Source organism: Lepidochelys kempii, chromosome 4 (assembly GCF_965140285.1).
Source record: "Lepidochelys kempii isolate rLepKem1 chromosome 4, rLepKem1.hap1, whole genome shotgun sequence".
NCBI lineage: Eukaryota > Metazoa > Chordata > Testudines > Cheloniidae > Lepidochelys > Lepidochelys kempii.
Window position 1 is genome coordinate 52,220,476 of NC_136383.1, and position 26,145 is coordinate 52,246,620.

The 26,145-nt window shown below is 40.0% G+C and overlaps 1 protein-coding gene across 3 annotated transcripts in view; it reads right to left on the reverse strand.

The window, feature by feature from the left end:
* Nucleotides 1–26,145, reverse strand: part of INPP4B (inositol polyphosphate-4-phosphatase type II B) — a 481,293-nt gene that overhangs the window by 256,548 nt on the left and 198,600 nt on the right. Inside the window, exons 10-11 of one of the 3 annotated variants that reach the window (XM_073341212.1) lie at nt 25,878–26,102; nt 24,720–24,764 (exon numbers count right to left, since the gene is read on the reverse strand). The exons of 1 other annotated variant lie outside the window; for it this stretch is intronic. In XM_073341212.1, coding sequence (XP_073197313.1) covers nt 24,720–24,764; nt 25,878–25,968 — 136 coding nt within the window. In that variant the 5' untranslated portion in view covers nt 25,969–26,102. Of the gene's footprint in view, nt 1–24,719; nt 24,765–25,877; nt 26,103–26,145 lie in introns of those variants that run through there. One more of the 3 variants, XM_073341214.1, reaches the window with a different exon arrangement.

The window sequence follows — 26,145 nt, forward strand, 5'->3', positions numbered from 1 at the left end:
CCAACATGTGGCAGCAAAAGGAAATTTCGGGATTCCCCTAGTGCCCTTTGAGCACATAGAGATAAACATTATTGGACTCTTAGGGGACACCAATTCACCCCAGTGGTGGTCAGTTACACCATTCGCTATCCTAAGGCCATACCACTGAGGTGAGCGCCTGTCCAGATCATTGCCAAAGAACTCTATAGAGGACTTCTCTTGAGATCTGCTATCCCATGAAGATCTCACTGATGGCACTAACCTATGCCTTGTCTAATACTAGAAGCTTGGGATCTCATTCAAATGTATCACTTTGAACCTTAGCATATCACCCAATCACCCACACAAATGGTCTGGTTAAAAGGTTTAAAAAAACAAACAAACAAACAAAAAACACCTCTCAGAAGGCATGTTGTGAAACTTTGTGGAGTCAAAACAAGAGACTGGGAAAAGCTCACTTCATCCTGTTTACAATATGGAAAATTCCACAGATGTCCACTGCTTTCTTGCCCTTAAAATTGTTGTATTGGCTCTATCCCTGGGAAATCCAATATCTTGTGGCTGCTTTCTCCAAGATTCTTTAACATTCTTTTGATATACAAAAATACAGTATGGTTCAGGAAACTAACATTCTACTGCATAGAATGCAAATGTATGCATAAATGCAGCCATTTAATAGAACTGAAATATTCTATAGAAAATAGTTTGTATAAAACAACCCTGACATGTCCTGTAGGAGTGTATTCTTAACCAGATGTGTAACATACAACGTGGGAGGGGACATACAACATAGTTCCCCCTTATCCTTGATGCCCAAGGCCAGCCACACATGCACAAACACAGGCAGAGGTTTAGATTACTTTTCAACACTACCCTATACTTAATTCTGGAAATGACGGAAAACTTAGTGAACTGAGAAGCAGCAGCCTGGAATTGCATGCCAAAAGTATATGAATCTATTCATGTGACCATTGACTCATCGTTCAAAAGCCTGAGTCATTCATCCCCACAATGGCCCCATTTCTGCTAAGTCCACCCATGCACAATGATAGCTTAATGAAGAAGGTTGATTAGGAATTAAAAAAAAAAACACCTAAGACATATACAGAGAAAATGGTCTGATACATATTAAGCCAAGAAAAAATGCATGTACGCTATGTGTAAAAGATACCCAGGGATGTTCAAAGTGACTGATGTGAAGGGGGCAGGGGGGTGATGAATGGCTGAAAATGTCTATACATTTTACAAAATATTGTGGTCCATATATGAAACTGGTTTACAGTACAAACTGCCATCAAACACACATTTCACTGATTTTATTCTTCAACATTTAAACTTCATTTTCAAAGAAACAAAAATACAGAGGGAGTACATAAAATGTTGTTTTGTTTCCATGACTAACAATTTCTATTCCACTAACACTGTAAATTATCCTTCCACAATATGCAGTATAAACTAAATAAACAAAAGAAATGCTTTTCTTTGTCAATCAATTCTCTGGTATTCTGCTGGCGTGCTCCAAGCAGTAGCACTATTCCGCATTGTCTCTTTCAAGATGCATGTATACTTCTAGATTACCATGCGTTAGACTCTTGAGCTCTGTCATCACTCAATATTATACTGTTCACTATACTGCACTAACATATTGTTCTGCGTGTGAGTGCTTAGAAAACAAAGAGGCAGGATATTTAAACCAAAGCTGTTAATAAAGTCTCATCATAACAATAGATAAACGGATAAACCCTCACTTTCCCTTTCATTTCCCCCATACAACGCAAGGTTGTGGGCACACAAGGCATTCCTTACTTCTCTTGCTGTCCTGGCCCCAGTGATCAGAGGGGCATTTTTGGGCTGCCTGTACCAGGCCTGTAAAACCAACATTTTCTTCAACCCGCTCCTAGTGAAAGATCTCCCCTTTTTCCTCCCACATGTTGTGCAATGCATAGCCTACCCACACTGGCATCCAAATGGGCTGCTATACAACACAATCGTGCCTTCAGTTGGCCAAACGTACACTCCTCCATCATCCGGCAACTGCTCAGCAGGCTAAATGCTCTCACACCAGAGGAGGGCTTTCTGAGTCAGGACAGCAGAAGATAGGCTGGGTCTCCTAAAATATCAGCGGGTACAGATACCTCATTGATATCTGTGTTGTCTGGAGGAAATAAATTCTCTTTTGTCCAAACAGATAAATGCCAAGCCTTCTGAGCACCTGGCATCATGCAATTGCTAGTGCGTCCCATGTTGGTGTTCGTGAACCTCCTGCCACAGCTGGGACAAAGGCTTGAATAATGAGCAAGTAGTACCCTTCTGGTATCTCCCTGGGGGAGGAGCAGACACGTCTACCACCTGTGGGTAAACCACAGCAATAATTGCCTCACAAGCCTCTATCACCACAGCACCAAGTGTTTGCTTGCCAATACCAAACTGGTTAGCCAAGATCCGGTAGCAGTCTGGGGTAGCCAGCTTCCAGATGGTAATAGCAACCAGTTTCTGGATTTGTATATCCTCCCACATCTGCATGTCCTCGTACTGAAGGGTCAGGGAAAGCTCCTCATACCACTTCATGAAGGTGGCCTTCCTCATGAGGCAGTTCTGGAGCTATTGCTGGTCATCTCAGTTCTGCATGATGATGTAGTCCCACTACTCTTCACTTGGCCTTATTCCAGATCTACTAGTCAGCTGTCTCCACTCTGCCATGTCTGCATGTGGCTGGTATGATCTCCTCACCAAGGAGGATGACAAACGACTGCCAAAATGCCTTATACCGTGTCTCATGCCCTCTCTCTGCTGCCAATTGTGGAAACAGGCATTGCACTAACAGTGCTAACAGCTGGAACAGGTCACTTTCCTGAGCTGGATCAATGCCTTGATACCAGCTGAAATTGAGGACATGGACAGAAGTGCGGAATCGGAAGAACCAGAAGTGCTTTACTTATGGTGTTGGTGGGCTAAGTACCCCTCTGCACAGGGCCTGGGAAGGACAGACATGTTTCACAGTGTTTTCTGGGAGAACAATTCACAGAACAACGCAGCTTAGTGCAGCACTAAGAACCCTGGGATACGCCACCGGGACTCCTAGCCTGGGTTAATCCAGTGCCAGTGTGGACGCAGCTAAATGAGTATGACTTGACAGTGTAGATGTTCACAGCTGCGCTTCGCTTGACCTGGGTAAACTCTACAGTGAAGACATACCCTGTGCAGCTGGACCATCCACCCAATCAGATACACTTTTTTCTCTTTGAGTAACAGGCACCATACAGCTGCCCCTATCCCTCTGGGAGGAAGTAAGTGTGTGAGAGTGCGCACGCACACGTGTGTGTGTGTGTGTGTGTGTGTGTGTGTGAGAGAGAGAGAATACAGACATACATGGCTTCTTCCTGCCAGTCACAACTGGATACTACAGTAACCTAGTTCAGCAGAAATGCATAGTATATAAAACAGCTACCATTTTAAAGGGTGATGCCTGTAGTTAGCAGTGGGAGCACGGCCCCCATCTATAGTTCATGTAAAAAAGTAGCAGAAAGTGGGGTTGTATCAGTTTGGCTTGGGGACATTAAGAGCAATCCTTGTGATGTGTGCAGTGGAGAAACAATGTTTTAAACTATGATCACCTTAAGTAGTAAGCTGGTATGTTAATCAGAAAGTCACCATCATTCATAGAACTTTGGAACTAATATAAACCTTACAATCTTAAGAAACAGTTAAGTATCACTGTAGAGTCTAACATTAAAGCCAGGCAAGCATATGCCAGAAAACAAAGGCTGCTTTGGAGAAATGCTATAAATTTGTGGTGAAGGGAAGGGGGGAATGAGCGTGAGAGAGATGTGATGCCTGCTGTTCCATACACTTTTACATGGGAAAAGAACAAAGTCAGTTCAAATTACCATTCTCAATACCACAAAATTTTTATCCCAGAACACTCACTGCTCACTTTGGTTGGCATTTGCAATACTTCAGAAAATTATATTTTGTAACGTCTTTTCATCTGTTATGGGCAATAGTGGGTGCCTAAAACTTGATCAGATCACAAACTATTCCATTTCCAAATGCTAGATTTCTGCTATCTGAAAAAATACCATGAATAAAAGGGCAAGACCATAATCTAACATTGCAGCTGTCACCAACAGCCATGGAGGCCCCTGCCTACATTGTAGCTCAGCAGTATGCACCACATGTGTAAGGAGGAGGAGGCAGGTCTTCCCTAGCTCAGAGGAATTAACACAGACATATTTAGTATTGTGACTTGCCAAGTGCTACACTACTTCTTACTGTTGCCTGATACTGCTGCTACATTGGAATCTTGGGTTGAGCAGTGTGCCACACAGTTCAATCTTGGAAGCCATGCTTATTTATGGTGCTAAGCTGTGTTAGTAGCAAGGGAATATCTGGGGTCCAGTGACTGAGGCACCCCTCTCTGGCCATTGTGTTCCAGCTGCAATGCTGCATGCACTGTGACTTGCTCCAGCTGTTCAGCCAGTGCAGTTTACAACTGGGGTGCTGCACCATCTAGTACATGCTGATGCTGCATGTTCTGCTGCTTTTTGTTTTGTTTTTTGGGAGAGGAGATGTCATTTATATGACCAGACCCTTCTGGCATGGATCTCTGCCTCTATTTGCATATTGCATCTGGCTCTGTCATTGGCCTGCTGTTCAGCCTCTGCAGTACTGAGCACAATGCGCAATTCCTTCTGTGCACAGTGTGTACACAAGTCTACTTCCTACCTGCAGGTGTGCCGCTTATCCTCTTATGCTCTCTAACATGCTGATGTAAGTTAGGCCATAATTTTGCTCAAAACAAGGCTGTCACTTCAAACTGTAAAACACAGAATATGGCGCACTAGATAAATGCTCTAAATTCAGTCCACTTAGAAAACTACTGGTGTGTGTTTATGCTAATCGCTTTAGTAGAGCCATATGTTCTGTATACAAAATAAAATAAACAAAACAATAATTTCATTCTTATAAAGAAAATACCTCCACACTCCTGTTGGGCACCTGAAGAGAACGTGTGTATCAGCATGAGGAAATCTATAAAGGGCTAGATCATGACTTAAATAGTGATAGTAAAGCAGAACTTAAGTGGTAGGTTTAGATTTTTTTAATTATCTTCACTTCCTGTCCCTACACTGTAAAGTGGCTGGCATCACTGATAATGACACTCCTGTTCTGCCCTGGAGGGGATTCATTTCACTGGGAAGAACAACTGGGAGAGGAGAAAGATTATGTAAAGTGATTACAGGCTTATGAAATCACTGTATACATTAACTTAAAAATGGATTTACACACAGATATTCCAAAGTTGTAATTGATTTGGCACATGTTGATACTTTAGTGCAGAAGTAATTTTTTTTTCCCTCAGGGGCCAAATTTCTTGGTTAAGGTACACCCAAGGTCCAGATTTCAGAGAAAATAATTTTAAAAAATAGCAATAATGATAATAAGTTAAAAAAAGATTTCAAGATCCATTCAAAAGCATCTGGCAGTCTGGATTTGGCCTGCAGTCCACCTATTGACTGCCCCAGCTTTAGTGATCTCATAATATAGCAGTTGTTTTCAACATGCCGTCTGCAGATCCCTAGGGGTCCACAAACTATGTCTAAGATTTCCAAAGGAGTCCACATCCCTCATTTGAAATTTTTTAGGGGTCCACAAATGAAAAAATGTTGAAAACCACTCTACTAGAGTAAGAGAAAGCAGAAGTTAAGGTATCATTGCCCCTTCACTTTTTTTTTTAATATATCTCCAGCAATCATCACAGGATTACTGTAATGAAGGCCCAATCTCACAAGAATGCTGTTCACAGATTTGCCATTACATTTAAAACAGAGTGATTGCAGGATCTAGTGTTAAATGAAAAGGAGAGAAAAAGCAGATAGTCACTCACAGTAAACTTTCACCTTTTACTTCATTGCTTTTTATACCACAGGCTTCTGTGGTCATTTATTTTAGGTTCTCCAAATATAAAGTATTCTACTGGTTCTTAAAGGCACAATCATTTAGTCTGAAAGCAAGAAATGAAAGGAGGTTGACCACCACTGCCAAAAGAGGAAATAAACTGTATATTAAAATAAGAGCTCCAACTGATTTCCAGGCTGGAAACTTTTAAGCTGGGTGCACTGTCCACAATATCCAACTTTGGAACAATAGCATCATTCTTCTGCATAAACACTTATATTCTGGTAGCAATCAACTAAGGAGGTGGTATTTCACTTCACTATGAATGCACAATAAATTATAACAAGATAAGCACTGTTGAAAGAAGTTCTGAGGAAGCCACTAGTCTGAATTTCTTGGATGGAAAGAAAATTATTTCTTGAGAGCAATTCTCTAATAAGGAAAGAAATAGTTTATACGAAGTTCTTCTCTTCCCTCGTCCCCATGTCTGTGTCATCACACACTCACACCATCATCATATATTTTAGGTTTGCCAAAGAAAGTAAATTCTTTCCCAAAATAAAGCAACCAGAAATAAACAATACATAACCTAAGTAGTATATTAAATTATTTTCCTTTGGAAGGCACAGGCACCTTTCTTCAGGAAGATGAGATGTTCTATTTGATATCTTTTAGATTGTGAGCTCTTCAGCATAGGGACTGTATGTTTGTACAGCACCTCACACAGTGGGCTCAGACCTGGTTGGCCTAAAGGTGCTACTACAATATAGATGTTGTTAAAAATTACAACAATAGTATTACAAAGGTGACTACAATGAGGAAGTCATGCACCTAAGAGCTAATCACAATTAAGATTGCTCTTTAGCAGCTTCCTAATAAATATTTTGGCAATGACGTTGCAGATTGCTGTACACTCTTACAGACCTCTGTGTACCCTGTATGTAGCAACTGTAGCAAGTGTCAGAGAGGCGACAAAGACGTGATGATTCATAGATATTAAGATCAGAAGGGACCATTATGATCATCTAGTCTGACCTCCTGCACAACGCAGGCCACAGAATCTCACCCACCCACTCCTGAGAAAAACCTCTCACCTATGTGGGCAACAAAAATGATTAGGGGACTGGAACACATGAGTTATGAGGAGAGGCTGAGGGAGCTGGGATTGTTTAGCCTGCAGAAGAGAAGAATGAGGGGGGATTTGATAGCTGCTTTCAACTACCTGAAAGGGGGTTCCAAAGAGGATGGCTCTAGACTGTTCTCAATGGTAGCAGATGACAGAACGAGGAGTAATGGTCTCAAGTTGCAGTGGGGGAGGTTTAGATTGGATATTAGGAAAAACTTTTTCACTAAGAGGGTGGTGAAACACTGGAATGCGTTACCTAGGGAGGTGGTAGAATCTCCTTCCTTAGAGGTTTTTAAGGTCAGGCTTGACAAAGCCCTGGCTGGGATGATTTAACTGGGAATTGGTCCTGCTTCAAGCAGGGGGTTGGACTAGATGACCTTCTGGGGTTCCTTCCAACCCTGATATTCTATGATTCTATGTCTGAGCTATTGAAGTCCTCAAATCGTGGTTTAAAGACTTCAAGGAGCAGAGAATCCTCCAGCAAGTGACCCATGCCCTATGCTACAGATGAAGGCAAAAAATCTCCAGGGCCTCTTCCAATCTGCCCTGAAGGAAAATTCCTTCCTGACCCCAGATATGGCAATCAGCTAAACCCTGATGAGATGCTGGTAATATATTAAAATAGCATCTAAAAATGAAAAGGCAGACCAACACTGGACCAACTAAATTATTATAACAAATGCTGACATTCGAGCATATACCCAAAAACCCTTTAAGATCAATCTGACTGAAGAGATTCATGTTTCTTTTCTTATAAGCTTTAATTTACACGAATCAGAGCTTGACAAAGGGTAAACCAACTGACTCAGTTTTGATCAGTTCCACAAACAATACTTGAAAGATTTTCCAAGATAAATTAATGGGGGAAAACTTTAACATTACAGTTAGCCTCCTCTCCACTCCTCTCCTTTGTGTGTGAAGTAATCAGAAAAGGTCAGATTACTTTCAAAGAGGGTATTATTATTTATTTATTTAATATCTATTTATTATTTGTACTGAAGTGACACCCACAGGCCCCCAATCAGGATTAGGGACCAGCTGTGTTAGGAGCCATGAAAACATCAAAGATAAATGAGTTGTAGATCTAAAAACAGGACCAAGTGTAGATGCCGAAACCAAGGTCTGAGGAAAGTAAAATATCAGTGCTGCCACTGTGTCAGAGCTCACTCCTTTGCTAAAAGAGCTCTTTGACATGCCTAAAGCAGGGTAGAATGGAGAACACCTCCAGGTCAGAGAAAATTAGAGAAAGATATACTTTTAATCAAGAGAGAAAATGGAATTCTGCAATCCAGGTCAATCACTTTTAGCCATTTGATAATTACATTTCCTAACCAGCACACACTTGATAGGAAACTGCTGAGTAATCTGCATGTAGATGATGGTTAAAGGAGAAGAGAGCCCACCTGGAACACTTATCAGAGAGACGGGTGTTCTGGATCAACAGCTAAATGAGCGATTGAAGTAAGAGCTGCCGTTAGAGATTAAGCCATTTTGGATATTAAAAAAAATAGAAATGTAATAGCACAGGAGCTGCAAGAGGTAACAAAGTTTAATCTCTTCATTAGGAGAAAGAGGGGATCAGACTATGAGAGGGAATGGAAAGACTATGCGTCATTAACACCAACTACAGAGATCCCAGAAAGGTAAAATAAAGAGTTTTAGGAAAGGTGCAATCAAAGAGTGGTGGGGTAAGAGCTCTAGCGGATCCACTCACTTTACTGGAACAGTTTTTGTGCAACACCAGTAATTCACTCTGCAGGACCCATATTCCAAACATCCTTAAGAAATGAGCTATATCCCCTATCCTCTTTAACTGAGGGAGTACCTCTCAAATGGCAGAACTCTCTGGCTACAAAGACCAGCCAGAGGATTAAGCAAGAACCAACACTTATTGCATGACAAATGGCATACTGGTGGTGCCCTGCTGATAGCTCTAGCAAAACTGTGTAAAGGTAATTTTGAAATAACCCTGTTTAAAATAGTTTATATTCTTGAACTTTCAGGACCTTCTAGGTCAACAATCTGTTCATCTCCTCAAAACTAATGAAGCTGTCAGAAAGGGTATTGTTCTAAATTGTCATCTCATGTATTGTTGTAGCTGACATTTTAAAACTGATCAAAAAGAGAGAGACACTAATCACCTTTCACAGACCAAAAGACACTGAGCTTTAATGTGACACATAAACAACATAGTTTGATGCTGGTAACCTTCGTGGAATGTCATTTCCAGCTGAAGTCCCTTAAAAGGTCAAAGAAAACGCTGTTCATGCTGGAATACTGACCATGCTTAAAATTGCTTCATTACTATAGTGTTTGTTATCATATGTAACTAAACAATGGCCCTTTTTCTTTTCAAAAGAATCACTGAAATAATATTTAATTGACCTGAACTCACTAGAACAATTAAATTAATTAGCTAAGGATAAAAAAAGTCTTTCATTTATTTCCTTGTACAGGGATTTACTTCCAGGTTTTGAGACAGTTTACCTAGGATGCATCTCCTCCTAATGAAGTTAATAGCAAAGGATGTATTGATCTGAATGGGTGTGAATTCAGACCTCCACGTAGCCAACATTGCTAATATGTTACTGTAGAGATCTCATATTCTAGTGCTTGAAGGCTTTGAAAACAATTCTGCTGCAACCTCTGACAACTAAAATAGTTACATGTATGTGAAGCTCCAAGACCCACCATTATACTAAAAATTTCAAAATAGTGCCTTCTGATAATGCCAAGCGAGTTTACTTTTTAAAGCAAGCTCTGTCTAAGCATCTCAGATGAGACCATTGCATATTTCCCCCTAACCATTAGGTCACACTTAGAGCAATCAGGAAGAGCAAATGATTTCTAACCAGCTGACAGATAAGCCTGACTACAAAAGCATAGCCTGCCGTCTTAGAAACAATGTTAGCTGGGATTTTGTAGTCATCTGAAAATTCCAAATCTTCCAGGCCCTGAAGGGGAACCTCACTTTTCAGATCAGAGCTCACAATGCAGGACTCACATTTCAAATCTAACATAAGTACATATTTAACCAAAGTGGTGAAAAGAAAAACATCTAAATAATGGAAGGCTAAAGTCATCTTCCCCCTTTTGATTTGACTTTTATGCCCATATACAAAGATTTCAAGTCAGTCTTTTGAGAAGTATCTTAATGCACTATTGCAATCCGTTCAGTAGGCATATTTAGAGATGTATTTTAACAGTTACATTTGACAGGAAAATCTTCAGTTAACAAGGTACACTACTGTTAACTCCAAATAAATAATCACAATCTATCATGCCACAGCTTACTTTAAAATCGTTTCATTAATATATTACTGACTCATCAAAACCTAATGATTCCGTGGGTCAATACCATACTGTGCACTCACTGCAAGAACCATGACCAAAAATATTACTATGATCTGAAAATAACTCAGTTACTTTAAAATTTTCTCCCCAAACAAGCTGCAACCACTTAAGTTGAAGCTAATGGCAGTTACCATGTTAACTGAAATTTCATGTGTCTATTTATCTGGGAGTGTGAAAGTGGCAATTTGAATTTCATACTGTTGAGTAGTTATGCAGTTTGAAATCTGCTTCCTGTAAATGTTGAAATTAAAATTCTTTTTGTAAGGATTCACAATAATAAATCTTATTTGCTAGAATATATGTAGAAAATAAATACAAAAAAGGAACAGGTTTCATCTGTTGAAACCACACACACTGGTTTTAGACCAAACAAAACAAGTTTATTACTACAAAAGAGAGAGTGTAAGTGATAGCAAACAGATCAAAGCAGATTACCTTTGTAAATAACAAAACCACAAACTGAGTTTAACACTCTAGATAAGTAAGATACGAATTAGCAAATTCCCACCCTGAGTGATAAACAGGCTGCCAGATTCTTAAGGCACAAGCTATCTTGACTTTCCAAGGTTTTCATACACAGGCTAAAAATCCCTCTCGCCTGGGACCATCACTTCCCACAGTTCAGTTCTTCGTTCCTCAGGTATTTCCAGGTGTCTTCTTGTTGGGAGAGTGAGGTCCCCTCATGATGAAACATCTGATGAAGTGAGCTGTAGCTCACGAAAGCTCATGCTCAAATAAACTGGTTAGTCTCTAAGGTGCCACAAGTACTCCTTTTCTTTTTTTAAAAAAGGAACAAGCACATGTGGCTCCATGGCAATCCAATATTCACCATTGTCATGTAATTAGGATATGTTTTGTACAAAGTATGCCTTGTGAGGTATCATTCTAAAAGTCTTGATCTGCTAGGCAGTAATATCTCGTTGAATTGTACATACTATCGTCATATGTGAAGTTATGATGTTTGGCTATGTGTGTGTTACTGAAACATGTGAGGTTGAAAACACTCACAAGCAGCCTTTCAGGTACAACAGTAAAAAGGCCAAACAATGTTAATGGCTTACTGAGGAAATGCACACAAGCACAAGGATTACCATAGGAACTGTGTACAACAGAAACCTCTCTGAGATAGCACAACACAATGGGAACTGTTTAACCCAGGTCACAGAAAAGAGCTTTCCAGCAAGTGGGAACATGATATAAAAAGGGGACAATGACATCATGAGGGGACCTCACTCTCCCAACAAGAAGACACCTGGAAATACCTGAGGAACGAAGAACTGAACTGTGGGAAGTGATGGTCCCAGGCAAGAGGGATTTTTAGCCTGTGTATGAAAACCTTGGAAAGTCAAGATAGCTTGTGCCTTAAGAATCTGGCAGCCTGTTTATCACTCAGGGTGGGAATTTGCTAATTCGTATCTTACTTATCTAGAGTGTTAAACTCAGTTTGTGGTTTTGTTATTTACAAAGGTAATCTGCTTTGATCTGTTTGCTATCACTTACACTCTCTCTTTTGTAGTAATAAACTTGTTTTGTTTGGTCTAAAACCAGTGTGTGTGGAAATAACAACTTGGGGCAGAAGGCTGTTGCATATCTCTCTCTCCACATTGAGGGAGGGGGGAAATTTTAATGGGCTTACACTGTACACTTCTCTAGGCAGTGCAACACGGTATAATTTTGGGTTTACACTATAAAGGGTGGTGTGCAGTTGAGTACTGGGCAGTCCCTTAGCTGAGTCTTCCCATGCAGAGCTGATCTCAGCATCTGTGTGTATAGCTGCAAGTGGGCGTGTCCCTTCCTGTGCTGGTTAAGTGCAGTCTGAAGCCTGAGGGAGGGCTTGGCTGGCTTGCTTTATCAATACAGTGTAAAGGGAGCCCAGGTTGGTGGGTCAGACAGGCTCAGTGGTACCTGGTACACCAGTTCCAAGTCGCACCCTGGTGGAACCCCATCACAGCACACACAAAACTATGTCAGTCAGAAATTCTCAAAAGGAATTCTCAGAATTTATTTCCTATTTATTTTCCTATTCAGCTCTACTCTAGCCTACAGAAGCCTAACTTGTTCATACTACTTCAACTGGCAAATTAAATCAACACATTCTGACATCCTTTAGAGAGACACACTAAAAATATCTGAATGCATTCACTCAGAGTGAGAATGGAATTCCATAATACTCCTACACTCATAGATGTCTTAGTCTCAGAAAGCTGTGAAAACTATTGCTTTCAGACCCTCTGATTTCTCAAAGCACTTTAAAAACTGTAATAGCTTAGTAGTACTGAATCCCCTGTCCAGCCAGCCATCTCCTGTCCATTCCAGCCAATTGAACCACCATTTTAACGTTGCATTCAGCTATATGGTAACACATTTTTAAAATAGTTACATTTGTAACAATTATGAGGCTTGAGAGACCCCAGAATTACTGGAACATGGCAGCAGCTGCCCTATTAATAATGACAGGTTTCAGAGTAACAGCCGTGTTAGTCTGTATTCGCAAAAAGAAAAGGAGGACTTGTGGCACCTTAGAGACTAACCAATTTATTAGAGCATAAGCTTTCGTGAGCTACAGCTCACTTCTTCAGATGCATATCGTGGAAACTGCAGCAGGCTTTATATATACACAGAGAATATGAAACAATACCTATTCCCACCCCACTGTCCTGCTGGTAATACCAGCTGGTAATACCTGCTGGTAATACCAGCAGGACAGTGGGGTGGGAATAGGTATTGTTTCATATTCTCTGTGTATATATAAAGCCTGCTGCAGTTTCCACGATATGCATCTGAAGAAGTGAGCTGTAGCTCACGAAAGCTTATGCTCTAATAAATTGGTTAGTCTCTAAGGTGCCACAAGTCCTCCTTTTCTTTTTCCTATTAATAATGTATGAGACAAAGCATCTGAAAGCATATTAGGTAACACATCCTGCAAATAGCAGAGTCCAGGAGATTCTGAGATGCCAAATAGCACATTGTGATGAGAGGCCCTCACTGGCCTGAAAGACCATCATTAACTAATGAGGGGAAAGATGTAACAGGGATAGGCTGCTGGAAAGAGTAGAAAGTCAAAGGCAGCAGGAACTGAGGGAAGTGCTGAAAGAAGTTTGAACATCTTCATCTACCCGTTTCCCTCAACTGCCCACCTGAAGAGGAGGCATTGTAAATATCCCTGTGACAGGGAGAGAAAGATCTTCTTTTGGCTTCCTGCATGGCTTACGCCCGGCTGCTCTGCAGCTTCAAAATACTATACATTTCTTCTGTCTAGTGAGAACAGCCAGGACTGCAGGGGCATGAGCCAGCAGCAAAGGAGAAAACTGTAAGAGATTTCAGTCAACTGTGCCACAGAAACCAGAATCCTTCAACTCTAAAGCAGTCTTAGTGTAACTATAACTGCTTTTTAAATATTCAGACAAAACCAGCTTGATATTGTACTACTAACTCTAGTGTATTGTGATTCAGAAAGTGGAGCTTTCAGGGTTTTAAAGGCCAGCAGCAGTGGGACTTAGCAATGGGTTTCCAGTTCTTATAGCTGTAGGATGAGAGTAGGCAGAAAAACTGCTCCCCCTGCAGATATTTATCAGGAGAATGATGAAGGTGGGAGTAGGCTTGCCTTGCCCCTGATTCCGAAAAGGTGGGCCAACCAGTCACTTCCTGAAGTGTCTGGGTGGTAGCCAAAAAGAATATCGGGGGAAAGGGAAGGTAAAGAAGTGCCAGCCCTCCCATCCAAAAGATTGTTGAAGGCTAGGAGATTTTGAAGCTTCCTGTGAATAGTGTGGGAGTAGCTCATGCCGGTTTGGCCGGTTTCTACTTCTTTCACATGTATGAGGGGGTCAGGAGTACTGATAAGGATCTTTATATTCTTCTAATGGAGAAGAACCCCGGGGCCATCTTAAGAGAGCATGCTTAAAACTGCTTACAGGAGTGTGTGTGTAAGATAAAAGTTGGAAGAGTACAGAGTTAGGAAATGGGGAACACAAGAGAGGGAGGGGGGAGGAGGATTCAAAATTTAGGGTAGGTAGGAAAAGAAAGAGGAAAGGAAAAAAAGCAGGGTGAAGTGGAAGAGGAATACAACAAACGTAAGAGGAACTGAGTAAATATATAAAAAATGTTAATTAACAGAAAGGGTACATGCAAAATAATTTAATGAATAACCAAATTTTAAAAGATTATTTTGAAAATGTGCTTTGGGGACAGAAATCTGCATAGATCTAGCTCTGTGTTTCTGTCATGTCCCTCACCTAACTGTTTTTTGTTTGATTAAGCTGAACAAAATTATCCACCCTGGTTCTTTCCAGTTATTTTTCTGAGGTTGCACCTACGGCAGGGTGTCTGGAGTTACTTCTGATTTATATTCATGGACGTGTGATCAGAATTATCAGAATGGTTATCATTTTCACAACTTAAAGTGGCTGTTTCATACCTGAACTGAGCCCACTGGCTGTGTTCTTATATATTATTTTTTATACCAAGCATTAACTTTGAATTTTTATATTTAGCTGAAACAATCATCTTAAACCTACACATATTCATACTGTAGAATCACAAAAATTTTACCCTAAGTGACTTAAGAGCCTAAGCCTCATTTTCAAAAGTATCTTAGGCACTTAAGAGATTACGGGTAAAATTTTCAAAACTGCCGTACACAGCAAGCAGAAACCCATGGCAGCAAGTCTCAGAGCTTGGGTTTACAGACCTGGGCTCACACCTCAGCACTAAAGCTACGTAGACATTGTGGCACAGGCTGGAGCTTGGGCTCAGAAGCCAGGGGACGGAGGTGGCCTGAGCCACAATATCTTCACAGCTATTTTTATCGCTGTAGCACCAGCTCAAGTCTGTAGATCCAGACTCAGACTCAAAGCTGCGGGTTTCTGTTTACGGTATAGATGTACCCTAAGGATCGGATTTATACAGGTATTTAGGCACCGATGGATGCAGATAGGCAACTAGCGGAATTTTAAAAATATGCATCTAAGCATGAAATCAGTAGGAGTTAGGCACCTAACCTGCTATTAGGCACTTTTGAAAATTCCACTAGACACCTATCTGCATCTCTAGGCACCTAAATATGTTTGTAAAGCTATCCCTAAGTAACTTAGGTGATTAAATCCCATTGACTTTTAAAAATATTTAGGCTCCTGAGTGCCTAAACCATTTTTGAAAATGGGACTTGAGTGCTTCTGAAAATTTTACTTAACATTTATATTTAAGGATTATGGGGAACATGTAAAGCAGCAAAAAAAATACATAAAAGAGAGAGAAGCTGGTTTTACTGGAAAAGTGTAACAATTCTTTTTTGTACAAGACAAAAAAAAAAAGCTCTTTCCCACCCTCCTCCACACTTTTCCCTTTACTTGAAGTGGAAGCAATCCATCATCTGCAACCAGAAATCCAACATTTGCACAGTTCTGTCAGCATTTATTTCTATTATCTGCTGCATCACTCCAGAACAATGGTGATAAACCCCCATCTCTTAAAATGGTTAAATCCCAGCAGAGCCCTTGCAACTGTTACAGTTTTTCAAGTTCGGATGTCCACAAACTTGTCTCTGAACAGATTATCTTTAGCTATTCAAAATTTATCTTTATGTATGAATTTATTCCAAAATATGTAAGCAAATCCATGTAGTAAAAACTTTATGCTACTGGGTTTAGGATAAAAGTTTTCCTCATTCACAGCTCTGTTTTATACACATTTGTATTTACAAAGCTGTCACACATACTGTATGCCTGGACTGCACAAGTTAGTTCAGGGGGAAATTATTCATAGAAGAAGCAACAGCTTTTGGCAAACCAGTGGAAAACAGGTTGAGTTTATAGCACAAATGGAAGATAAGTGCTTCAAAACAGTCTGCTCTTGCTTCTGCTACTGCTGGTGCCCAAAAAGGCAGCTGCCCTCTCAGATCCTCTGCTGTTGGTACCAGTCTATCTGTCACTTCTCTCTTTCCCGCACACAGGTTCACCACACGCTATGACCCCCTGCAGAGCACATGAGCATTCTTGTGCTCAATAAGAAGCCTGTGTTGACAAACACCAATTACACAGAAAGGTGCGGTGTGGGATTTTTGTCCCTATAACCTACATGGAATTTGAGTTTACACAAATTATAACAATGCAATAAACAGAGCACCAAGGTAGTTCCCATTTTCCAAATATCTTTAAGTAATAACAGACACCATACAAGGTGAAGACATTTTCTGTGAGCAGCTCTATCAACAATTAGACATGCTTACTGAGGTGAAAGCTAATTAGCTAAAAAGGAACAAGCAGGAGTAGTGCTACACTGGATAGAAGATGGGATATCGACAAAGGTACAATTCTTTCTTACTTACATTTCAAATCTGTTCCTGGAGGTGATGTTTCAGCACCTCCAGTACTCCAGACTACGACTCTTGGGTCAGTTTTTCTTACCACAAGTGACAGGCAGAAGCCTTAATTAGACAGAATGAAAAAGAACAAACAGGGCATCTAGGCTGATGTCGTTAAGAGAGTGGAGGAGACACACGAGATGTGGGGTGGGGCAATTTGTAAAGAAGTGAGATGTGTAGGCTAGAGAAGTGTTATGCAGAGCCTTAAAGATGAAAGCAAAATATGTAAAAACCAATTCATTGATACAACTCCAACTGCTCACACAACTCCAGTGATGGATGATGACTAATTTGTAGCATTGGAGTGGTGCAAAGCAGGCAAAATATCTGGTGTGGTCCAGCTGATTTTAACCATGCCATAGATGGAGAGCAAGCATAATAATCCTCTATTCTGGGACTGTATGCGGCATATGAAATTCAGGAAGACTGGTTTCCTTTTGCAGAAATTTGGAAGGAAGGAGGTGTAGAGCTTAACTGTGTTTATAATGGGAAACAAGCTTTAACCTTAGCTATGGAGAGGCTAACATTACTCAAGAAAAAAATCTCTTTTATACACCCACCCCATATGCCTCAACTCATTCTATTACAAAAAAAAAAGGCTGCTGGAGAAGAGAGAATGCCCTGAAGGTCAGCGAGAGTGGGGTATGCTCCTAAGCTAATGACCTTTTTATTTGTTTTAATAGAAAATGTCCTATCATTAGTCTCTTACTTTTAATCCAGGGGGGTGTTAGCTCAGGCACCTCTGCTCATCACAAATGTAACAACACATGGGGGGGAGAGGTGATTTCCCAAGTAGCTACAGCTAAAAACATTTAGGACTTTTTAAATCAAAATCAACCTCTTTACAAAAGATATAGGTTGGGTTTAGGGTTTCCTACACATTCAGGAGGCTTCTCTGTTCTCAGACAGGTTTACCAGAGCAGTTGGCTACTAAGTGTTTCAAAAGAACATGTAGTTCCAAGATCTCCCACTCTAAGGTTCAGAGAAGGGTGGCCAGCCTTCTAATTGCTGGTAACCAGACAACCAAGGCCTTGCCTCCTCCCTGTCTCTTCTCCCAAGGCCTCCCCGTGCCCCTCCCCGCCCGCCCCCACTTGCCACCTCTTCCTCCAAGGCCCTGCCCCTATTGCTCACTCCCCTCCCCCTGTCGCTCGCTGGATTGTCTCAAGGTGCTTGCCTGTAGGTAGGAGACAGCCCCAGCTGAGCAGAGGCTGGCATGGGTTAATGACTCAGCATCTCCCCCAACCGCCTGGTAACAGGACTTTTGGTTCAGGTGCCATTTAGGATTGCCAGGTCCCTTTTTCGACCAGACTGTCCAGTCAAAAACCAGGCACCCGGCAACCCTAAATGGCACCCAGACACAGAAGCCAAAACCCAGACAGGAAACAACTCTAGTTCATAGTCCTGAGACCAATAGAGCCAAATGCATTCAGCAGTAGTGAGTTAGCATAGCTCTCTGATAAATAAATGTTTTTTGCCAGGGCCCACTTCACCTTTTGTTTTCATTGATCTGCTTTGGACTAATTAACACTTATGTGACTAGAGCTGCTGCCTAAAGAACTACAGATGGTGCACTGGAGTTAAAGAAAACACTTAATCAGACTACTTGAGCAGTGTAACATTTGGGTTTGGAATGCAGAGTTAAAATCAGCTTCATGACCTTCTACAATTAAGCACTATCACAATATTATTCAGGGAGAAATGTTATGACAGAAAGAACGAAACCTTTTACTTGTACAGGCAGACAGCTCTACTTACAAACCCCTCTGGGGGAAAAAAATACAAGTGCCCTATAGATTTCAATTTCATCTTTAACCCACTGAGTACCACACTCCCTCTGAATCCTGTGAAAGATTCTATTCAATTAGATTTTTACATCAGGGACTACACCTATACCATTATTATTATGCTGGAAATAAGCTAAAGCTACACAAGAAACAAATATTAAACAGTCCTTCAAAACTCACTCCTCAGAAACATTTCGGGACATACTGCAAAATTTCAGGGCATTTAAATTGAATACTGCCCCAAAGTTATTCTCTGATGTGACAGCATAAAGACTATACAAAGCTGACGCAATCCTTACCAACTATCTATCTGGATTCTTATACCACATCAGTCATTGTGATATCTGAGCACCATCACCATGGTACCTAATGGTCTGCTATGGCAGGAACATATAAAATGCATTTCCACTGGCCATTGCAGGGTGGATAAATAGTATGTCCTAATTAGAGTTTGTTAATTCCTTCTAAGTTTTTATACCATGCTTATTGCAGTAGCATTTGAGCACTTTATTAACTAACTGTCTTGTCTGCTTTTTTTTATCCACTTCCTCCTCTGCTTTGTTCCTTCCTTCCTTGTTGTGTTTTCTCTTTTGCTCTAAAAGTAAATGCCAACAGCACTAGATAGTCAAACTTCTAAAGACTGCAGTGGGGATCCCCAAAATCACCAATTCCTTCGATCACATATCTTAGTAATTCAATGAAATTTTAACACTGGAAAGAATTAGTAAGAGCCCACATTTTAAAAAAAGCAATTGAAAAGTAAACTCTAGAAGAGGCCTGTCATAAATATAAAGGGAAGGGTAAACCCCTTTGAAATCCCTCCTGGCCAGGGGAAAGCTCCTCTCACCTGTAAAGGGTTAAGAAGCTAAAGGTAACCTCGCTGGCACCTGACCAAAATGACCAATGAGGAGACAAGATACTTTCAAAAGCTGGGAGGAGGGAGAGAAACAAAGGGTCTGTGTCTGTCTATATGCTAGTTTTCTGCCGGGGACAGACCAGGAATGGAGTCTTAGAACTTTTAGTAAGTAATCTAGCTAGGTATGTGTTAGATTATGATTTCTTTAAATGGCTGAGAAAAGAATTGTGCTGAATAGAATAACTATTTCTGTCGGTGTATCTTTTTTGTAACTTAAGGTTTTGCCTAGAGGGGTTCTCTATGTTTTTGAATCTAATTACCCTGTAAGATATCTACCATCCTGATTTTACAGGGGGGATTTCTTTATTTCTATTTACTTCTATTTTTATTAAAAGTCTTCTTGTAAGAAACTGAATGCTTTTTCCTTGTTCTCAGATCCAAGGGTTTGGGTCTGTGGTCACCTTTGCAAATTGGTGAGGCTTTTTATCCAACATTTCCCAGGAAAGGGGGGGTGCAAGTGTTGGGAGGATTGTTCATTGTTCTTAAGATCCAAGGGTCTGGGTCTGTAGTCACCTAGGCAAATTGGTGAGGCTTTTTACCAAACCTTGTCCAGGAAGTGGGGTGCAAGGTTTTGGGAAGTATTTTGGGGGGAAAGACGCGTCCAAACAGCTCTTCCCCAGTAACCAGTATTAGTTTGGTGGTGGTAGCGGCCAGTCCAAGGACAACGGGTGGAATACTTTGTACCTTGGGGAAGTTTTGACCTAAGCTGGTAAAGATAAGCTTAGGAGGTTTTTCATGCAGGTCCCCACATCTGTACCCTAGAGTTCAGAGTGGGGGAGGAACCTTGACAAGGCCAATCCCTATTAGGCCTGATCCAGTGTTTATTGATGTCCATGGAAAGATTCTCACTGAATTCAAGGGGTATTGGATCAGTCACATACATATTTCCTCCCTTCCTGCTCTTCCTTTGCTCTGTCCTTGTCCTCCCCTCTCTACTCAGTTCTCTGCACTGAATTTCACGTGCTTCTTCCTGCATTGCTTATAGGACTTCAGAAAACAGGATTTTAATACATTTCATTCCAATGCCAGCAAATAGAACAGAGCAGCATAACTAGGAAAGCCAAACCACAAAGTGAGTTTAAAAAGTAAAGACTCAAGAGACCTACACTTCAAAAAAATGGACATATCTGAAACGGTGTTCAAGAACCTAAAGACCAGAGACACTTGTTTAATGGAAGCTCTGATAAACTGCAGATCCCAAAATAATGAACATGAGAGAATCATGCAATCTTAATGCAATATTCGATTTATTTGTGTTAGGCTATTATAAATCACAGTCAAAGTCAATCACTCCCAAATGTTCTGAATTGTGAAGGGTTTTAGCCTCACGACTCCAATTAATAACAGTTTTAGCAGGGCTAAGACACTTAGTGGAAATCTTTGAAAATTTACAAGTCATTGTTTAACCCTGATCAATATAACTATGTTTATATTATGTTTAATTTACAGTCTGCAACCCTTTGCTGCTGGACAGGAGTGCAATGCCTGTGCAGTAGTGACGTTCAGTGTCACTATTTTAAAGGGCAGTGAGCCACTGGAACTCCTAAGGGCACAAGCCAAGTACCTGGAAAAGCCCTGGATGTGTATTAGGCAATACTCAAATAGCATAAAACAGATATTTTATATTTTTATATTTTAATTGCAAGTGACAATCATTTGTGAAAGTTATTTACTGTACAACTCACCACTACTGACAGAAGACCTGCAAAGTTGCCCCTAAATGATAGTAACAATATCATTTATTTACATTTGCCCCTAAATGATAGTAACAATATCATTTATTTACATTTTAGAATTTTAAGTGTATTTATTAACAAATATAAACTAACCTACTCATACACAATCTATAATACTTATATATTTTCTTTAGAGTTTAGATCCTAGGTGACTGATATCTTACATATAAAATATATTAGATTAGTTTCGGCCCAAACTAACAAATTTTACAGTTATGATCTGTTGCAGTTTCTCTTCTAGATTCAAGTGCCAAATTCAGAGACAAGTCTAAGCAAGTCTATGAAAGTTTACAGGGACTTAAGTGGATATAACATAATTTCTTCCAGTTTCCTCATTATGTTGATTACATCAACTTACGCTCCCTTAGAGTTAATGAGTTACACTTCTTTAGAGTCACAGGGCTAAACTGCGAAGTAATGTACACATTAGACCTCTTATACTAATAGACTCATTACACTAACTTAGACTTCCTTAGACATTGATAGTGGGTGTAAGTAGCTCAAAGAGAGTCAGTCTAACTGAGCATGAGGGAATGTAATTTGGAGTGTGTGTGTGTGGGGGGGGGGGTTAACTTAAATAACTAAAACAAAAAAATCAGTTGTCAACAAAAACCCAATCCTGAAAGAGTCTTTGTGTTGTCAACTATCATTGGCTAGGTAAGATCATCCTAAACAACACAGGGCTTTGCACTTTTGTGTGCCATTGTTGGTTGAGCAGCAGCAGTTAACTAATAAAATTTATTCCTAGAGCTGCAGTGATATAATTCATAATGCTGCTGAATGAACCAGGAAATCTCAGTCACCATTAGAAACCACATAGCGGAGCTCTGCTCAACGTGAAACCCAAAGGAGGGGTGTCAGAGACGATGGGTCTTAAACGCTGGTTCCCAGGGCTCTTTAGAGGCCAGCATGTTCCAACCTGTCACCCAGGGACCTGCTAACTGTTGTCAGAAGGAGCTGAACTGAGACAGAGGACCCCAGTCCCGAGAGCTGACTGGCAAAACACTGGGGGTCCTGATTGGTCCACAGCTCTTATTTAAATCCAGCACAGGAACAGGAAGCTGTCCATGCAATGGGATCCAGCTTGCTCTGGACTGTGTGCATTGTGCTTCCTGCTTCCACTCCCCTGGCTTGACTTCCTGGTATCCCAACCAGGCCTGAGTCAGGTTCCTGACCTGTGGTTCTGCTCTCAAGTTGTCTCCTGCTTCTGATCTCCTCGTAACCTGACCCAGCCTGCCTCCTCACACTTGACTCTCAGTTTGCCCTCTTGCCAGTCTCTGATTCTGACCTCTTGGTATCTGACACAGCCTGACTTGCAACTCCTGCTTTGACCACTAGGTCAGATCACCCACGTCCTGGTGGTGACAAGAGACAGAAAAAATAGGTTTTACACTACTTTTATACCTCCACCTACTGATCCTCAAGCCAGATGGGGGACAATTCACCTTCCGTAGCAATGCCTGCTCTAATCTGCCCCCACCTCCAATAGCTACCCCAAGAGTTGTTCTGGGGACGTGGGTATCACTGGAGCACAGCAATACTCTGGCCATGCCTCATTTTCCATTGTCATGTCCCCTATAATATCAGCTGCGAGGCTGAATAGCACAGGGAAATCTCCAACCGTTCTTTATTATCATCATAATCATGTTATCAGTTATGGTTGCGCCAAAGGGCCAAACAAGAAAAGAGTTTCATTTTGCTAGGCACTGTATAAACATCAAGAAAAAAACAGTCCCTGCACTCAAGAGGTTAAAATCTAAATAGGCATAATTGGCCAAGGACTGGTCTACTTACAGTTTTTGTTCCACTTCAGCTATAACAGTTTAGAAACCAGAGTACTTGAAGCAATGCAATCCACCAGCATAACTGCATCCACACTAGGGAATCCTATCACTTTAACTGTAGGAGTTTCAAAATTGCTATGGGTATAGCACTACAAAAACTATATGTAAACAAGCCCAAAGGGTAGGGCAAAGGGACATCATGTACAAGCAGAGTGAGCAGAACAATGGTCAAGTACGCATCACGGCAGCACCACAATTTTCTCATTGTTGTTTTTTGTTATTTAAACCCTTTGGGTGGGGTTTACCAAGGAAGTGATGAACTCAACACAAAGACAAAGGCAGAGATCCGGGCAAGAGGGATAGGGCAGTGGAGAAGAGCGGGAGGGAAGGAAGGTGATGATCGTGGAGGACAGGTGGAGTGAGGATCTATGGCACCAGAGGGTTTTTTTATGCAAGGGGAAATTATTAGTCATCTAAAGTGGGACAAGATAGATTTAGCAGAATTGAGGATCTGGCAGTAGAAAAAATTGGTTTCCATTTTCTGCATAGGGTACTATATATACCAGAAAGGAAAATGTATAATTAAAATACATGATAATATTATTTTATACATGTATATTTACTGTGATGGATCACATTGACTAGTATTTATCACTATTCAGGTTTCCTCACTATATATCTACACTATGTCAAATGCATTTTGTCTGATTATATCAATAAAAAACTACAACAATAAGGTAGTTGATTAGTTTTAATTATTTCAGAAAATACTATGTATTGTCTTTGGATTGCACAATTTCAAAGTTTTATTGTTATATCCATGTGTCTTTCCTGTACACATCAGTATGGAGAAAAATGAAGGCCTAAAATTAGGAATTATTTAGATTCCAGAGATGTCGTATGCTCCAGTTATACTCAGTACACTGCATAAATTTATTTCTCTTAATCTTTTGAAAAACAACAATAAAAAGTGTCTTGCACAGATATAAAAGTGTCTTCCACTTTCTAAATGACATTTTTGTTAATGCTACAAATATTGTGCAATTTTATGAAACCATGAGAAGACAGTTTTTTCAGTTTGTAATGATCTTCTATATGGGAAAATTGAGAAAGATAACGAAAAATATGAAAAAAAAGAGAGAAACTGAAGAGATTGAAAAATCTATCAGACTTCATAGTGGGAAATAATCTATTTTAAATGCTTTCTGCTAACAAACATCAAGTTAACAATGAGGAGACATGTTCAGCCAATTAGTCTGCTTGACCGACTGAACTCTCCTAACCATATTATATATATCTGAATAGAGTGGGTGGTGTGTACTAACAGAACACCTTCTGAAACAGACTGCTCCCCTGTAAATCACTAGAGTAAAGAGAAATACAGTAAAAAGACAGACTGATATTAACCTTTCCCCACAAAAGAATAGTTGTGCTTTTAGATAAATGTATGCATTATTCAAAGGTACGGTATTATAGCCACATAAAATATAGAGCTGCCCATAGTTTAAACATAGGGATTTTCAATTCCTTAGCCCAGAATATGTAATGTTTTATAAAACATTATGGGCCAGATCATACAGCTGATATAAAATAAGTAGGTCTACTTAAGTCAATGGCACTACAGCAATTTACACCAGCTGAGAATCTAGCCCCAAATTTTCCAATATAGACACACAATATCTACTAAACAAGGGTGTCAATTTTTTAAAACTAGTATGTAATATTATAGACACAGAATATGTCCATACAGACCATTCCGTACAGAAATCAAAACTATGTCTTACCAAGGACAAACTCCAGCTTTGACTCATTCGCAATCCTCTGGATACCTTTTAATATTAAAAAAAACAAGTTAGAAAATATGTAAATTCTAGTTTCATATACTGTAATCTTAACTTGCTTTACTTGTAGATCAATATCTTCTTACCATTGTTGGAGGCATCTACCATTTTTTTATGTTTTTAAAGGAAATTATATTGTAGGAGAGACCTTTTCACAAAGTGCCAATATAGAAACAAAAACCCATACTTTGTCTTATTTACAAATGCAAATGTAAATGTAAGTTTGCAAATACAACACAGCCCAGTTGCCTAAATATCTCTAAAAAATATGGTATGTAATTGTTCATTTTAAATGCATAAGCCACAACACTCTAAACTGCAACAAAAATATCCACATTTCCTCAAAGCATATAAATCAGGTTAATAAAAGTAGAACACTTTACCATATATTATTTTATCAAGAAACTACAGTACAGCAAAAATGCCCGTAAGTTTATATATAAAAGAAGGGAAATTAATTCCCTCTCTCTTATACGGAGTATGAGTATACTATAATCCCTTGTATTTTAGAAGTGTGCTTTAATATTGCACGTCATTTATTTGAAATGGCAACATGTTCCTAATTCATCAGGGTGTGAGAGGGACCATTAAGTTGCAAAGCTGACCAATGGGGATAATGAGGGAAACAGCTAAAGTAACCGTGCGTTGCTTAACCTCCACAGAAGGTAACTGGAAAATGGCTGCAATATTGATGCCTTCTGTTGCCACTTAGCATTACTAAAGAAAGGCTCAAACAGAAGGGGCTATGATCACATAAAGAGGAACTTACATGGAAGTCAACAGAGAAGGAGTTTTTGGCTATGAAATGAAAAAGGGTATATAAAAGAATAAAAATCTTATAAAAAAATAAATAAAAATCGGAGTGTAGTTATCACACCCTTTGTTCCCCCCAGGAGGGTTATTTGCATAAATCTAAAACAGTAATAATGTTTAAATAAAATATTCATCAGTTTATTTCCTCTGGTACAGCCAACTGTTAGTCAACAATTTAAATTGTACTATAATACCAACATGTCCATTGATTTGTGCAATTACAGAATTTGGGGCATTTTTAAAATAGTATTTACTGCGTAACATGAAATAAAGAGTATACACGCTAACTTGTAAACTGAGGCTCCCTAAGGTTGTCTGCCTGTGTTGCAGGAAGAAAGTGCTGTGCTTCATCTGATGTTCTCTCCTCTTTGATTTCCATGATCAACCTCCGGAGCTTCTGAATTTTATTCTGCAAACTTTCTGAATTTGCTTCTCCAAGTGCCACAGGCCACGATTCACAATCTGGTTTAGATGTAGCTTCACAGTAAAGATCTGGTTCTCTGCTCTGAAACTCTGCATTCAGAAAATATTAAGATAATTTTTAGGAATGCAGATA